At 37.7% G+C, this 17,121-nt stretch overlaps 1 protein-coding gene across 1 annotated transcript; it reads left to right on the top strand.

Annotated features, from left to right (window-relative positions):
* Nucleotides 1-13,964: 13,964 nt before the first annotated feature.
* Nucleotides 13,965-14,723, top strand: LOC143566497 (putative cysteine-rich repeat secretory protein 10). Its single transcript, XM_077053183.1, has one exon. The coding sequence runs from the start codon at nucleotides 13,965-13,967 to the stop codon at nucleotides 14,721-14,723; it is 759 nt and encodes a 252-aa protein (XP_076909298.1).
* Nucleotides 14,724-17,121: the final 2,398 nt, after the last annotated feature.

The following is a 17,121-nucleotide window of genomic DNA, read 5'->3' as shown; positions in this document are numbered from 1 at the left end:
CCGTCGTTTCATAATATGCCTCCAGAAAATCAAACGAATATGCTCTTAAGTTTGTTACATCATTATGAGAACCAGATGGCTGTTGATCGTTTGAATCAAGAGCATTTGATGGAGAATCAACGAAAACTGATGGGATACGTCTCATTTTTCCAAAGAGAAACCAAAGCCCTTCGTGAGATTGTTACGTCTTAAAGGGTGAAATTAAAGGAGCAAGAGGATCTTATCTTGCAGCTGACATGCAAGGACGATGCACTGAAAAATCTTAAAACGATGATGAAGATCCAGATGTGTCGGGTAATGGAGGAAGTGAGCCGAAACAAACTCACAGCTCGTCCTCTGGTGCTGGTACGAGTGCTGTCAGTGATTCGGGAAAGCAGATAACTATTATCATGATAATACAGCTACTAAACCCATTGATATGATCAAGGCTGATACTGTCATCTTTGTTGATGGTGCGGGGGTGGTGAGAAGCATTGTAAATGCTAATGAAATTGAAGTGGGACAGTTTGTTGAAAGGTCCCTAACACGAGAGCAGATTTCTATACTGCTTGGTCTAAACGATGATGAGCTAACCGTGTTAGAGGCTGAGAATGATGTGGAGGTTGAGAACGATGAAGAGATCTTAAATGATCCAACTATTGAGATAAACACATCCTTTATTTATGAGGATGAGGAGGTGGAAATTGAGGACATGACTGCTGAAGAATACCCTGATTTATTTCAACACACTAATGTTGATTAGGGTGCTCCTATATTTACTGAAGAAACCGTCAAAGCAGCAGAAGATCATCTGGAGAAGGTTTCAAAGGACAAAAGCGTAGTTGATACAAGATTTGATTCGATACGAGATCCGACTATTGGTGATATTCAGAGATGGTTTGGTTATCGGGACAATAAAGCTCGTAAGATTATTGATGCATACCGATATGCGGACAAAGAGCAGAAAGTTGAAGTTGTCGCTCCTGCTCAAGCTAATCACATGACATCCTTTAAGACCGTATCTAAAGTGCGAGGTGACATTATTTCATGGCTTTATGACTAAGAGTTAAAGATCTGTATTATTAATTGGGAGAACGACATTCAGTATTTTGAAAAGATTACTGACGTTCTTACATTACCGCGTTGGGACGTTCGGACCCTCGCATGTCAACCGTTTATGAACCATGGGGGAGATCGACATGCAGATTGGTTTCACCAACATCTGCTGTTCGAGGTCAATCACGGGTTCAAATTTCTCAAGCCATAGGTTCCAACTCGCAAGCGCATCAATGAGATAGATCCAAGAATAGGTTGGAGGAAATTGGTGCTAAAGATAAAGCCTCCAAAGATAATGAAGCATGTACCAGTCAAGACGCTGAATCAACAAATGTATTTATCTTTCAACCATTGGTATTACGACAACCGAACTGGCGAGGCCGTTATTGTGTTGGGTAAGGGCTTAAAGACCAAGCTGATAAAGATCATTGATCCGATGTGGCTCGTGAACTTGACAGAGACCGACAATGATGTGCTATTCAAGAATAATTGAGCGTCGTGAAGACTATGACCGAGCAATGCAATTTCAACAGGTTGTTCGTGTGTGTCATGAACATGATATTCACAGCTGCAGAGATTGGCAGACCAAGCGCTTCAAGTAACTTAAAGACAAATAGCTCAAGGCGAGGGGGTGTCTGTTAGTACACGATTTTGCGTCTCGAGTCTTTGTAACTATCTTTTTGTATTTATCGTTTAATTTAATGTAAAAGTTATTATTATGTTAAGTTAGTTCGTTAGTTGAACAGTCTAGTCCGTTAAGTATGTTTAACGAACTAGACCTTAAGTAAAGTTTCCAACTGATTCGTTAAGGATGTTTAACGAATCGGGAGGCAGATCGTTATTGTTCATTATTTAATGTAATGTAACGAAGCAGGAGTCTAGTTCGTTACGGAATGTGTAACGAACTAGACATGTCTTCTATATATAGTGGGTTCCTACACTGTTTAATAAAAGTTTTGGATTTAACCTATTGAACCTCTGTTCGTCTATTCTCTCGAATCAAAGCTTCATCTAATTATCCTATTCCAATATATATATATATATATATACACATACGATACAATTAATATTAATAGATATATACATAACATATAATCGTTAAGAGCAACAATGAACTAGATCCGTTAATCGTTATTAGATCTTAGATCTGTGATCGATATACGTTTTCACACCAAGCAGATCCCAGATGTCGTGATAGGTACGTTTCCAGTAAACAGTATTTCCACTTCAGTATTATTTGATTCAGGTGCGAACAAAAGTTTCGTAACCACGCCATTTAGTAAATTAACTAAAATGAAATGTTGCCGAGTGTCTGAAACTTTTATAGTGGAAACCGCTAATGACACTTCGGTTATAATAATGAAAATGGTTAAGGACAGTAAGATAGAGTTAGAGGGACATGAGTTCCCTGTTACTTTGTATGTTATGACCTTAGGAGGGTTCGGTGTGGTTTTGGGAATGGATTAGTTGTCTGAGTATGAGGCTCAGATGGTGTGTAAGAGTAGGATGATAAGGTTAAAGTCCTTGGAAGGTAGTGTGGTGAGGGTTTATGGTGATAAGGAAAGTTAAGGGCTTAATGTTATTTCGATGATAAAAGCCGAGGGTTTGTTAAGGCGAGGGTGCAGTGCCTACCTAGCGTGTGTTGTCAACGCTACGGCCGAGACGAAAGAAATGAAAGATGTTCCTATCGTGCATGACTACCCAGAATTATTCCCTGAGGATCTTCCTGGATTGCCACCAGAGCGAGAGATAGAAGTCCAAATATATTTAGTACCAGGAGCCCAACCCGTCGGGAAAGCGCCTTACCGTCTAGCGCCGTCCGAGATGAAAGAACTGATGTCCTAACTGCAAGAACTCCTCGACAAAGGTTTTATTAGACCAAGTATTTACCCGTGGGTGCACCGGTGTTGTTCGTGAAGAAAAAGGATGGGAGTATGAGAATGTGCATAGACTATCGTGAGTTGAATAAGCTTACGGTAAAGAATAGATATTCTTTGCCAAGGATCGACGATCTGTTTGACCAACTGCAAGTTTCAAGTTGGTTCTCATGGATAGATCTCAGATCAGGCTATCATCAATTGAAAGTGAAAGAGGCAGACATCCCTAAAACATCGTTTCGGATGCGGTACGGACACTACAAATTCCTCGTGATGTCATTTGGTCTAACGAATGCTCCCGCACCATTTATGGACATGATGAATAGGGTGTATCGACCGATGTTGGATAAGTCAGTTATCGTCTTTATCTATGATATATTGATTTATTCAAGAAGTGAGTCCGATCACGCCGAGCATCTGAGAGAAGTATTGGATACTCCGAAGAAAGAAAAGTTTTATGCTAAGTTTTAAAAATGCGCATTCTGGTTTCGAGAAATGCAATTTCTAGGTCACGTGATTAATCCTGAACGGATTACCGTGGACCCAGCTAAGATTGTGGAGAAAACGAATTGGAAGACTCCACAGAATCCGGCTAATATACGAAGCTTCTTAGGGTTAGCTAGCTACTATAGGAGATTCATCGAAGGTTTCTCCAAGATAGCCGCACCGTTGACCGGTATGACCCGAAATTCGGTAGTATTCAGTTGGGGAAAGTTCCAAGAAGAAGCTTTTGAAGAATTAAAGAAGAGACTCACGCAAGCTCCAATCCTTGTTTTACCCGATAGTGACGAGGATTTGGTTGTTTGTACTAATGCTTCGGATCGTGGGTTAGGTTGCGTGTTGATGCAACGAGGAAAAGTGATAGCTTACGCGTCTAGTTGAAAGTCCATGAGAGTACTTATCCAACACATGATTTAGAGCTAGCAGTAGTAGTCCATGCTCTTAAGATATGGAGGCACTATCTGTATGGTACTAAGTGTACCATTTACACAGATCATAAGAGTTTAAAGTACTTCTTAGAGCACAAAGAATTGAGCATGAGGCAGAGAATGTGGTTAGAATTGATAAATGATTACGAATGCGACATTAAGTACTATCCTGGTAAAGCTAATGTGGTCGTCGACGCGCTAAGTCGTAAGAACGAGGAAGTCCTTACAACAGTGAAGTCGTATCAGCTGATCATGAACTCAAGTCTTTTTGAAGAATCATCAAAGTGCAGTCAGAAGTGTTAGTAGATGAAGGGTTAGTGAAGAAAGAAAGGATTTTTGGTCAGCAAGACGAGTTGATGGAAAACACGCACGGTGTTAAGACTAGGTTTGATCGTATAAGGATCCCACGTCATGGAGATCTTAGAGGTCGAATCGTAGATGAAGATCATAAGTCAAGATACTCAATTCATCCAGGAACTACAAAAAGGTACCAAGATTTGAAAAGAGATTACTGGTGGCCAGGAATGAAAAATGATGTGGTGGATTATGCTAGTAAGTGCTTGACTTGTTTACAAGTTAAAGCCGAACATCACAAGCCTTATGGGAAGATGCAACCGCTTGATATACCTGAATGGAAATGGGAACACATCACCATGGATTTCATAACTAAGCTACCTCGTACAGCTAAGCATCATGATACCATCTGGGTGATTGTGAACCGTTTGACCTAAAGTGCTCACTTTCTGCCTATACGAGAGACTATCTCGTCGAAAACGTTGGCAAGTTTGTTCATTAAAGAGGTGGTATCTAAGCATGGAGTACTGTTATTGATCGTGTCTGATAGAGATACTCAGTTTACTTCGAGGTTTTGGAAGAAGTTCCATTAAAATATGGGAACGAGATTGAACATCAGTACGGCGTATCATCCTCAAATAGATGGACAGTCTGAAAGGACGATCCAAACCCTTAAGGATATGCTACGTGCTTGTGTTATAGAATTTGGAGGAAGATGGGATGATCATCTGCATCTGGCAGAGTTCTCATATAACAACAGTTATCATTCAAGTATTGGTATGCCACCGTTTGAGATGCTTTATGGTAGACGATGTAGAACCCCGATATGTTGGGGAGAAATTAGTCACAAAGAAACGGGAAGCCTAGAGGTTGTTCAATAAACCTCTTCAAAGTTGATCAGATTAAGGCAAGAATGAAGACTGCTCAAGACAGACAGAAGTCATATGCTGATAAGTGGCGACGACCGATTGAGTTTAACGTTGGTGACAATGTGATGCTCAAGGTCTCGCCTTGGAAAGGAATCATTCGTTTTAGGAAGAGGGGAAAGTTGAGTCCAAGATATACTGTACTGTTTAAGATTATGTATCGTGTGGGTGAGGTAGCTTATAAGCTAGATTTACCCGAAGAGTTAGAAGGAATTCATTCAACCTTCCATGTTTCTCATCTGAGGAAATGTCTAGTTGATGACATGTCCCACGTACCATTAATGGATATTAAGGTTGATGAACGATTAAACTACATTGAGCAACCGATAGAGATTGTTGACCGCAAGGAGAAGCAACTTCATCACAAGGTTATACCATTAGTGAAGGTGATATGGAAGCATCGTAAAGGATCGGACGCTACTTGGGAAGCTGAGGATGAGATGCGCAAGTTTACCCTAATCTGTTTAAGTAATAGGTTTCGGAGACAAAACCTCTTTAAGGAGGGAAGACTGGTAACATCCTTAATCTTATAATATTAAATAAAAAAAATTATGTTGCGAAACTTGCATTAATATTTAATTAAGATTATAAAGAATACGGACTTGGATAGTTAAAGATGGAATAAAAGGGTGGGATGGGCTTTAGGTCCATGGGCCTTGGAGAATATAAATACTCCCTTAAAACCTCCCTAAAACCCTAAATCCTCATTTCTTTCCATCTTATTCTCTACACACTCAAAACACACACATACACACACATACCTTCGGCCGTGAAAAGGAAGAGGAAGTCCAAGACCTAAACCAAACCAAATATTAATAGATCTTTGATATACAAGCAAGATACAAGATTTAAAGTTCATAACCAAGCTAACCATGACCTAACGAACACATATAGGTATGTTCTTTATATTAAAGTTTACATTTTTATGAATGGATGGGCATGAAACTTAAAACTAGAGTAGATCGGGTATAAACGAACCATAAAGTAGCAAACTTGATGTTAAAATGAACTTAATGAACCTACGGTTATGAAAGGCTCGTTTAAAGAAACCCTAGATCTAGTTTTGAACATTTTTAGCCCTAAAGGTTCAAACTTTATGGATTCGCGGGTCAAGCTTTGGCCGAAACGGTTAAGGAAACCATTATGGGTCTATACCAAGCCCTAACAAGATGTTAGGGTAAGAAAAAGTAAGATATTGATTGAAAAGGGTCAAACCCGTGACCAATTTAATCTGGCCAGTCGCTTACATTTATGTTCGCTTACATCTATGTTCGCATACATTGATATCGCTTACTATGGAACTCGCATACAAGGACAAGTCGCATACATTGAACCCGATTACATGGTGATCACTCATAATGAGACCTGATTACAAGTTAATTCGAATACAATGATACCATCGATTAGATATTACATTCAATCACAATGTTACCCGCATACATTATACCTATCGATTGCAACTCGGATCGATACTCACAAGGTATATTCAATTACATTGTTGAGCTCGCATACAATGCCCTGATCGGTTACAATTAGACTCAAATATACATATAACTCGATTACATTGAGAACTCGCTAACCATGGGAACTCGATCACAATGCTTCGTTAGCATACATGCATGGACATGGTTCGATTACATTGACCCGATCACATGGGTGATCCGTTGACAAGGGAACCTTCGGTTACATCGTAAATTGAATACATACAATACCCGAAACCATTATGCATGTCGGCATGCAATATTGACCCGTGTACTTAGAAACATTCGGATACAATTCTAATCTAATGAACAAGTATAATCGGAAATGATGAGTGTTCGGGGGTAAAATACTCTAAGTAAAATGCGATCTAATACAAAAGAAAGGAAAGAAAAGAATACTAAAATAACCAAGTACCTTGATGTTACGTATACTACATATAAGTACATTCAGGTATAGTACCATATGTACATGTATACGTATGCATTACTATGCAGAAAGAATAATCAAGGATAAGGTTAAAAATGAAAAGAAAGAGAAGAATATTAAAGTAATTAAATACCTTGTACATTAGGGTTTAAGAAGAAAATGTTCTAAGTAAAAGTAATCTAATGTAAGGCCATTAGATTAGACCAGACTTAGCCATTTTTGGCTTAAATACAAATAGGACAAGTATTGATATGTTTAACTTATATACAGTTAGCTGAGCTCAGTTAAAGAAGGGATTAACAATTAACGGAGAAAGAAACAGGATCCAGGTGAGTTTCTAGCCCCATTTCCTTGTTATGTTTACGGGGTTGTGTGCATACTCAATGTGAATGTTAATACACTTACCTTAAATGGTAAGTGTATGTCTTAATGATGAATGTGATAGTTATGTTTAAATTATGAATGCATGCTTGACAGTATGTGAACGACCTTCGGGTATTGCACGCATTGTTAAGGAAAGTATAGTGTAGTATGTATGATATGATTATGTGAATAAGGAAGTATGTATGAATATAATATGTATGATATCATGTAAGATATGTATGAATGTGATAATGGAGATGATAATGAAAGGTAAAGAAAGGTTAAAGGGTTGCATACCCTAATAATATATGTGAAGGTTAAAGGGTTGCATACCCTAATAATATATGCGAAGGATAAACGTTTGCATACCCTAATAATATATGCGAAGGATAAAGGGTTGCATACCCTAATAATTTATGCGAATATTATAGGGCGTAATGCTCTTTAAAACGTAAGGTATGAATATGAAAGAAAGAAAGTAGGAAGGTAAGTAAGTATTATAAACGAAAGTATGAAGTATGTACGAAAGTATGTACTAATGAAGTGTGATATGTTGTATGATTAACTAGAACTCACTCAGCGTAGCTGACTTTTAGTATACACGCAGGTGAGTGGGTTGAAGCAACTAGCTTGAGCGGGGGACACGTGGCAGAATAGTAAGAGTCTGGCATCTGAAGACTCAATATGTTTTATAATTAATGTTTTTTATTTTGAAAGACAAGATATTTGTTTAAGACAAGTTATGAATTAATATGTACGGTTTTCTGAAAGTTTTAATAATCCGCGAACGTTTTAATTAACTCTGATTTTTAGAACTATGTTTATGAGTAAATCAAACGTCCAAAGTAGGGCACCGGTAACAGGGCCTTACATTAGAGTGGGAAACAATATGAGATTTCACAAGGTAAAGTCGCAAGAGAAATCGACTGCCACTTGTTCATAAACTGATCACAAGCAAAATTAAAAAATTTATCTCTGTTCCTTCTGTGCATCCTTTTTGTCTCTCATATAAGTAAATCATACTATGTAGAACAAATTGGAGATTACCATGTAATTGTCTCAAGTTTACAAGGTATTGACCCCTTGTGTGCTTTGGATGATGGGATGCCCTTTTTGAAGTATATGATACGATATTAAGGAATTTGATAAGGTTTTACATTTTCAAAAAAGATATGGGTCCAAGTCATATGATTGTCAATAAAAATATATAATTAATTTAAAATTAGATTTAAAGCGTGAACTGATGATGAAAGTAAATTAAAATACGTCTTTGTGTGGTCAATAAAAGCCCGATTTGTAAGTATCTAGGTTCAAGCCCGATCTCTTTTTACAATCAATCAACTTTAATTAGACATTTTTTATTATTTATTTAAACTAATGTTATACCCGACGCGTTGTGTCGGGCAGGTTGGTAAAACCCGGGCGATAAACGTTGTTTGTACCGGGCGTTGAGGTGGTAAGTCGACACAAATTTGGTTGGTTTCGATTAAGTGTGTTATGATACCGGAACTTAAAACAAAAACATATAAAATTTGAGGTGGATCAATTGAGTGGCGTCAGTCGGTAACATTTGGGCGCTGGAACGATCCGATCATTTCCGATCCTGGAAGTTGAGGGCAAATTCGACTGATTTCTGTCACGTTGGTTACAGTTCCGAAATTAAAACAAAATGTTGTGAGTTTACACGAATTGGTTCGGTTTCCGTTATATTTCTTACGGTACCCGAACTAAACTAAAACAAAAAAAATATCAATGACCAATATGCCAAGTGCCCAATTGACACTTAGCGACACCAAAGGTAATAAATATTATACATAATGATGTATGATAAATTAGGTAGCTAGAATAAAACATAACCAGAATTGTATGGAACTGAAATTCTATTTTAATGCACATGTTTTTACAAACAACCGATTAGAATGTCTAAAACTCAATTTCCTTTTCTAACATATATACGTTACCATACATAGATATCGATTAATTGAAAACACTTAATATGGAAACCAAATTCCTAGTTTCACTCATACTCCTTCAACCAATCTTCAACAATGCTAATTTCATCATAGCCCCAGACTGACAAGCCACCAGATGCGGTAAAATTGGTAATTTTAATTCAGATGACTTGTTAAAAGTTCGAGATGAGGCATTCAATGCACTTGACAAAAGCTTCTGGCTTCCATACAACGGTCTTCAAACCGGCGGTAGTAATGGTGTTTGGACGAAAGCTCTTTGCCCCCCCAAATATCAAAATGGAAGGTTGTCAAGACTGTGTAAAACAAACCATCCCTATTCTTAAGAAAGCATGTCCTAAACAAAAGGAAGGCGTGGCCTGGTCAGTCACACAGAGAAGATATTGCATGGTTCGTTATGCAGATCACCCAACGCAAACAAACCTAGGGGGCGAGTGGGTTCAATTCTTTCCTACAGAGGCGCCTCCGGCTCCTAGTTCCGCTGGTGAGTTGGAGAAGGGGTTGAATAATTTGTCAAATAAACTTAAGGATATGGTAAACGTCAATAATGACAGGTACGGGTCTGGGTCTATAAGTTATGGGCCAGGTTCCCACACCTTATACGGATTCATGCAATGTTATGTAACTATATCAAAGGAGGACTGCATGAAATGTTTGTCTGAAGCTACTAATCTGCTCCATGATTGTTGTACCAAATTGAGAAAACCGTCTGGAAGGGCACTTTCTATTAATTGTGTCTTTCGGTATGCACATGACAATTTTCTTTCCTAGACACTATAGACCATCGATGTCACACCTCCGCATATGTCAAGTTGATTTAATAAAAATACATGTCAGAAGTTTAATCAATCGTATCAAGATTGAGTAACACACATGTATTTCGGTGAACACCCGTGCATAACTCTTTTCTATGAATAGAATACCACAACCTACAATAAGTTACTACTCTCTTAACCCTATACTCTTACTCTTTAACTTAAACTTAAAGAAGCAAACTGATAAACCTGCACTCGTTTAATTCAAAACTTCTAACTCAATATATTTTTAATTTTGATCTCCTTACTGACTTGGATCTGGATCAGGAATATATTTATACGCTTCTTATTAACATGATTAATGTTATTTGACACGGAACATTGGCTCATCGTTTTAAGCAAGTTCAATTCTTAGAGAACTCATCAGTATGTGTATTTCACTATTTTGTTAAGCAAGTTCATGAGTTTCAAATTGTGTTGGTTTCGATAGCAGCTATTGTATTTGTGCGACATAATCATTCAAGTTGATAAAACTAGGTTAATTTTGTCATTTGTATACCTGGTAACTTGTTAAAGTTTCATTATGGTGGTTTAGGGTTATATTCAGCTGAGGATGTTTCCACATATGCTTTCGTCGCCTCGAGAGCACAATCTTGGAAGTTACCGGACCACATTTTGTGTGATTGTGGTGGTGATGGGCTAGATTCCGATTTTGGGTGTCCGATGGATTATTTGCACAACTCTATTCCCGATTTTGATCTTGGCGGGTTCGCTAATAAGGACACCCCCCCTAAAGTCCAAAATGCTTTGGCGAGTGCCCTTTATAGTAAATCCGTCCAAAGTTTGGGAGAAAAGTTTGGCATCTCCTCTCGTCAAAGAGCGGTATTAGAATGTCTTCAGGCTCCTCATGCTCAAGACTTTTTGACTGTCACCCCAATCGAAGGGTTAGGCCAGCACATGTCAGCAGTGGAGTACCGAGCCATTCTTAAATATCGTTTAATGATCCCCCTGTTCCCAGTTGATGAGCCATGTCCGGTCTGTCGTAAGGTTTGTTTAGATAATTTTGGTGAACACGCGGTTCATTGCAAAGAACTCCCAGGGTTGAAATATAGACATGATTTGGTCAGGGATGTCCTTTGTGATGTGTTAAAACGGGCGGGAATCTCGGCAAGAAAAGAGGCTCCTGTGAATTTTTTGTCGGATCCACGTGAAGGAAGGTCTACTCTCCGACAAGAGGACATTCTTGTGTTTGGGTGGGCGGGGCGGGGGGGGGGGGGGGGAAAGCATACTTGTGTGGACCTTAATGGGGTGTCCCCTCTTGTCGGGCTTAGGGACACCGAGTTTGTTGCTAGGCATGCCGTGCTAAAGGCAGAAGCAGGAAAAATTGCTAAGCACGAGAAGACGTATGTGGAGAATCAACACGCCTTCATTCCTTTTGCTTTTGACACATTTGGGTCTCTTGCCTCCGATGCTACTACGTTTCTAAAAAGAGTTCAGCGGGTCGTGCACAGTAACTCATCGACGCCGAAGAACGATAACTTTGTTTTTAGTATGATCGGTTTTGCCATTCAAAAGGTGGTGGCGGCGCAACTTGTTGTCCGCTTACCTGCCTCTTTATTGTAATTGGATCCTTTTATTTTTAAAATTGGTTCTTTATGTCCAATATATATATATATATATATAGAGAGAGAGAGAGAGAATGTGGAACGTGAATAATATTATGGTGACAGTCTGTAATTTTTTTCTAGAAAATATTTGTGACGTCTGATATATGTTAATAAATGGAGAGTAAAGTGTCATTTTCGTCCTTTTGGTTTGAAAAATAATGCGAAATTAGTCCAAAAGGTTTTTTTTTTGCATATGAACCCTCCACGTTTCCCAGTTCCTGCCAATTACATCCAAATCACTAACCCGTTAAATTTTATCGTTAAATTATGGGTAAACATGTCTTTCACTATTTCTTTATTATAATACTTATTTCCACTGGGGCCCTTATTTAAAAAAAATACTTTTAACATAGCAATTAATATTGAAACGAGTAAACTCTTTTGTTTAACGACCAATCCAGAAATATTATTAGAAGAAGAAAGCGAAGACTAACAAGAAGCTAGCCCAGCCAAAAATAATGCAAACATTAATAACACGGTAGACCCAATTTGTTTTTAATATTATTTTTGTATAATTCATGTTTAAATTCATATACCCAATTTATTTAAGACCGTTTTTATAATAACAAAATTTTGCACAACCCAGGCTATAACCCAATAAGCCCAACAAAAAAATTATTTGTTAAAACCCAATTAAAAAAAACCCCTTTATTTGTGGCATTAATTTTGTCTGCATTTTGCCCGAAACATTTTAATGATCCTCGGAGACAGCATTGTCCACATATAATGGGAAAATAAGATGTGGGGCTAGAGGTGGTGATGATGAGGTGGAAGGCAATACGAGTCACCAACGGTAGTAATTTCGGAATCGGCATGAAGAAAGTGATATGGAGGACCACCAGTGGCGGACCCAGGATTTTTTGCCAATGGGGTCCCATATTTTCGGTGTTCAAATTTTTCGGTTCGGTCGTTGTTCAGGTCGGGTCGAGGAGAAGAACATAATAAAAAACAATATCATAATAAAACTTTCTTTTCAATCATCACTACCTGAACGGGTCAAAATGGGTCGGGTTGACACATAAACACTTTGTTTTCCCTTTCTTAAACATTTTTGAGATAGAACCTAGATCCACCCTTTCATAAGCATGTGTTGAAAACCATTAACTTAAACTAGTGAAAAATAAAACTGATATTTTAAAGTGTTTGAATGTTTCTAAAGAAAACCATGCATAAAGTTGAAAACAATGATATGTATTTTAGAGGTGTTTGAATGTTTCCAAAGTTATCATTGCAACATTAGCAATCAAATGATTGATTAACACTAAAAATTAACACAAAAAACTAAAAACTGAGCCTTGTAAGACTTGAACCCATGACCTTTCAAAGATAAAACAAGGGACTTTCCACCAGACCACATCAACATTAATAGTATGGGTTCCAAGTATTAAATCTTATGAGGTCGTCAAAAAATTTAATATACCGCTTCTAATAAATTTTTAAAAAACATTGGTGTCCCGGGACCCCGATCCATACTATGTGGGTCCGCCCCTGAGGACCACCTTCCAAACAGGTTAGTTTGGGTCATGAAGATCAAGATAGATGGGTTTAAAGCTTGGAAATACGACATAATTCTATGTTAAAGACTTTAGAAAGGTAATTGATAATTATACTCTTTCAACGGTGATTCGAAAGGCAATTTAGTTTATATTTCTACCTTCAAAATTTAACGTGTGTCAAATAAAAGCACGATTTCAAAGGATGTGGGTTTAAGCCCAATCTCTTTCAACAAACAATCAATTTTTAATTTGATAACTTATTTTATAATTTTAAATTCATGGTAGTGAAGGTGATTTACTTTTATTATGGTGGTTAAGAGTTTGATCCCCACCAAAGATGTTTTGTAAATAATATATTTGGTTGTTGTTAAATAAAAAGTTGTATAGAAGTGGAATTCTATTTTAATACACGTTTTTTTTACAATCAACCAACCAAAACCGTCTAAAACTCAACTTACTTTCAAACATATGTTTACCGGTCATGGCCAGAGGCGAATCTTCATTGGGGCAGGGGTGGCCATGTTTTTTGCGCAGTAGTGTAAATTTACCCGTTTTCAGCCGAAAAATTTTAACGTAGTATAAGTTTAGCCTTTTTTGGCCGAAAATTTAAGCCCCCCCTCGTTTGTGAAATTTTGTATACATTTTGAGCTCCCCCCCGGTGCCTCAGTCCAAGCTTCGCCACTGCTCGTGGCTATAACTATCGGTTTATTGCAAACACGAAATATCAAAATATTCTAACCACAAATGGAAACCAAATTCCTAGTTTCACTCATACTCCTTCAAGCAATCTTTAACAATGCTAATCTCAATATACCCCCACATCTACAATACGCCATATGCGGCAAAGACGGTAATTTCAATTCAAATGACTTGTTAAAAGATCGAGATGACGCGCTCAATATGGTCGATATACGCCTTGGGCATAGACCCGATTACAACGGTTTTCAAAGCGGGGGTAGTCGTGGAGTTTGGACCAAAGCTCAATGCCCCCCAAATATCAAAAAGGAAGTTTGTCAGGAGTGTGTAAGAAAGACCATCCCTGTTCTTAAGAAAAATTGCCCTAAACAAACGGAAGGCGCGGCGTGGTCGGTTGCAAAGAAAATGTATTGTATGGTGCATTATGCAGATAACCAAACTCGAATAAACCTATCCGATTGGATTGAGTTCAGTACTGCAACGCCTGTGGCTCCTGGTACCGCTGCTGAGTTGGAGAAGGGGTTGAATAATCTGGCAAATAAACTCAAGGATATCGCAACCAGAAGTAACAGTCGTGGCAATTATGGGTATGCGTCTATAAGTTATGGGCCAGGTTCTCGCACCTTATTATACGGGTCCATGCAGTGTTATGATGAGATAAGAAGGGATGAGTGCATGACATGTTTATCTGAAGCAACTAAGCAACTCTATGATTTGTGTAACATCCGGTCCCTCGCACCACCAATATTGTCCGCTCTGGCCACAAAAAGCTCACGGATTTGTTTTTGGTTGCTCAAAACGCGTTGATGATTGAAGAGGCAAGACATTTACTTATGAACCAAGGATCTCTTTTGTCCACGGCCGATGTGGGATTTGCCTAAGAGTGGGACGATATTGTGTTAGCCAAGGGTGTTACAAGTTGTGTGGCAAATTAAGAAAACATTCTGGAAGGGTGTTTTCTGTTAAATGTTGCTTTTGGTATGCACATCATAATATTCTTCCCACGACCATCTCCGTCACACCTCCGCATATATAATATCAGGTTGATTATTTGAGATATTTTATATTTATGACAATTAAGTACTCCGGATTTTAACAATACTCGTACACTGAATTCTTTTTTTTATTGTAGGATCCATGCATGATGCCAATCGAATAATCTGGAACGACAAGTTGCCTACTTATCATTTTACTTTCATGTAATTAAATTTTAGTTTTATTTTAACTGTGTTGAAATAATATGTTTTACCATATATTGAAAAAGAAAAAGAGCACAGTAAAATATTCTAGCCCTAACCACTAATCAATAATCCCTCAAAGAAGTTGGAATCGATATGTAATGATTCACGGGGAAATCTCTGTTGAACTACAAATCTATCTCAAAATATGATCATCATTGACGTTACATTTTGTTTTTTGAAGCCACCGTTTACATAAAAAAAAAATGTTGTCGGTTTCCAGTAAATGTAAATAACAATTAACGCAAAACGATAAAAAAAAATGTCGTAAATCAAGAAGGGTTCATTACAATTAAAATTCGTAAATCAAGAAGGGTTCATTACGTAATTATTCACCACAAAAACCACTGTTTTCACTTTTCACAATTTTTTTGGTAATGGGACTTTGTGTTGTAAAAACTATCTGAAACTACTGGATTTATCCAAAAATGTGATTTCGATCCTAGTCCCTTTAGTTCAACAGGAGAGATATATGAGTTTAAAACATCATGAACTAGCTATTTCAAATATAAATAAATAAATAAATATGCTGAATATTCATTGGAAGTAAAAAAAAATAAAAACACCCTAGCATTGACACAACATTTTTTTAAGAGTTAGCCATCATATTAAGTAAGCAATACCACTACTTGAAAACTGAGCTTTCTGCGACTGAATTTGTGTTCGCAAAACAGTAGCAATTGCTATGTTACGACTGTTTTGCAACCGAAACTAAGGTCGGAAAAATGCACGTCGCTAATGCTTTATTGCGACTAATGCTATTTTGCAACTACATACAAAACAGTCGCAACATTTGCGACCGCTTCTACGGTTGCAAATTTTGCGCCGAACAGTTAGCAACCGTTATTGTTGTGACCGTTTCTGCGATCGCTAGCCTTTTTACCACTTGTGACTGTTTTTGCTAATAATGTTGCTCTTTCTATAATTTAAGCACTTATCAAAGTTTCAAAAGTATATAAAAGCATTCCACTTAGAAGTTACAGATTAAATAGTCAAATATCCAAGTTATCCTTTCATAATAAGATCATGTATAGTCATAATGCTCCTCCTCTAGGCATTATGTGTCATGTGACACCCGGTCAGAGTTATGGTTTTTTTGTAAAAAGAGGGTGTAGTCATAACTATCTATCCTAAGGCGTTATGCGCCACGTGGCGCCCAGTCACTTTTACTTTTTTTTTGTTTTTTTTTTATTTTTATTGCTTCACAATCTAATATGTTTATTATATTTACAATGGATATTTGATATAAGTATGGTATTGGTAGAATGGTAGGTAGTTAGGTACACCCATCTCTATCTCCTTCTTCTAACTCCTTCTCTGTAACTCACCCACCACCACCACCATAACAATAAACCGATCATAACATAAACCACCACCACCATAACTCACCCACCAGCACCATCGATCATAAAAATAAACCGATTTGTAACTCCTTCTTCTCCGATCTGTACCTCCAATCCACTCACCAAATCATCTGGACCTTCATCGGAGACAGCCAACTCTCAAACAGTTATGTAGACAACGGTCATATTTGTTGATATGCGTGCCATTCAAGCATTTTGTTGAAAATGCCGGAAAAAAAACCCATAGCTTAACGACTACGGATGGTCTAAGCATCCAAACATTCAAAATAAAGTGTCTATAGCCTATCTTCTAACTATAGTTTCTACCATAGCTTCCATGTTTGTCATCTTATTGTGTATATCTTTCTCCGCTTAATGCACCTAGAAAAGTTTGTGTTGCAACTGACAGCATTATTCCCATTGCTAGCTGATAATTCAGTCACTTCAAGTGCAAGGGCTTCAAGATTAGGTGATGACCCTGTTTTCAGTCTGTATTGTTAATATATTGAACTCGTACAATGAACTCAAAGCTTACACATAGTGCATTTGTAATTCCTAAGTGTTTTTTAGCTTTGTGTCTACACGTGCATACCATTCCATGATCATGGGTTCCATCCGTGGGAC

The sequence above is a fragment of the Bidens hawaiensis genome, unplaced genomic scaffold, assembly GCF_021521415.1.
Source record: "Bidens hawaiensis isolate Kalapana, Puna unplaced genomic scaffold, B.hawaiensis_p1.1 tig00022896_1, whole genome shotgun sequence".
NCBI lineage: Eukaryota > Viridiplantae > Streptophyta > Magnoliopsida > Asterales > Asteraceae > Bidens > Bidens hawaiensis.
Note: the sequence above shows the minus strand (reverse complement) of the source record. Positions and strands in the feature narration are given on the sequence as shown.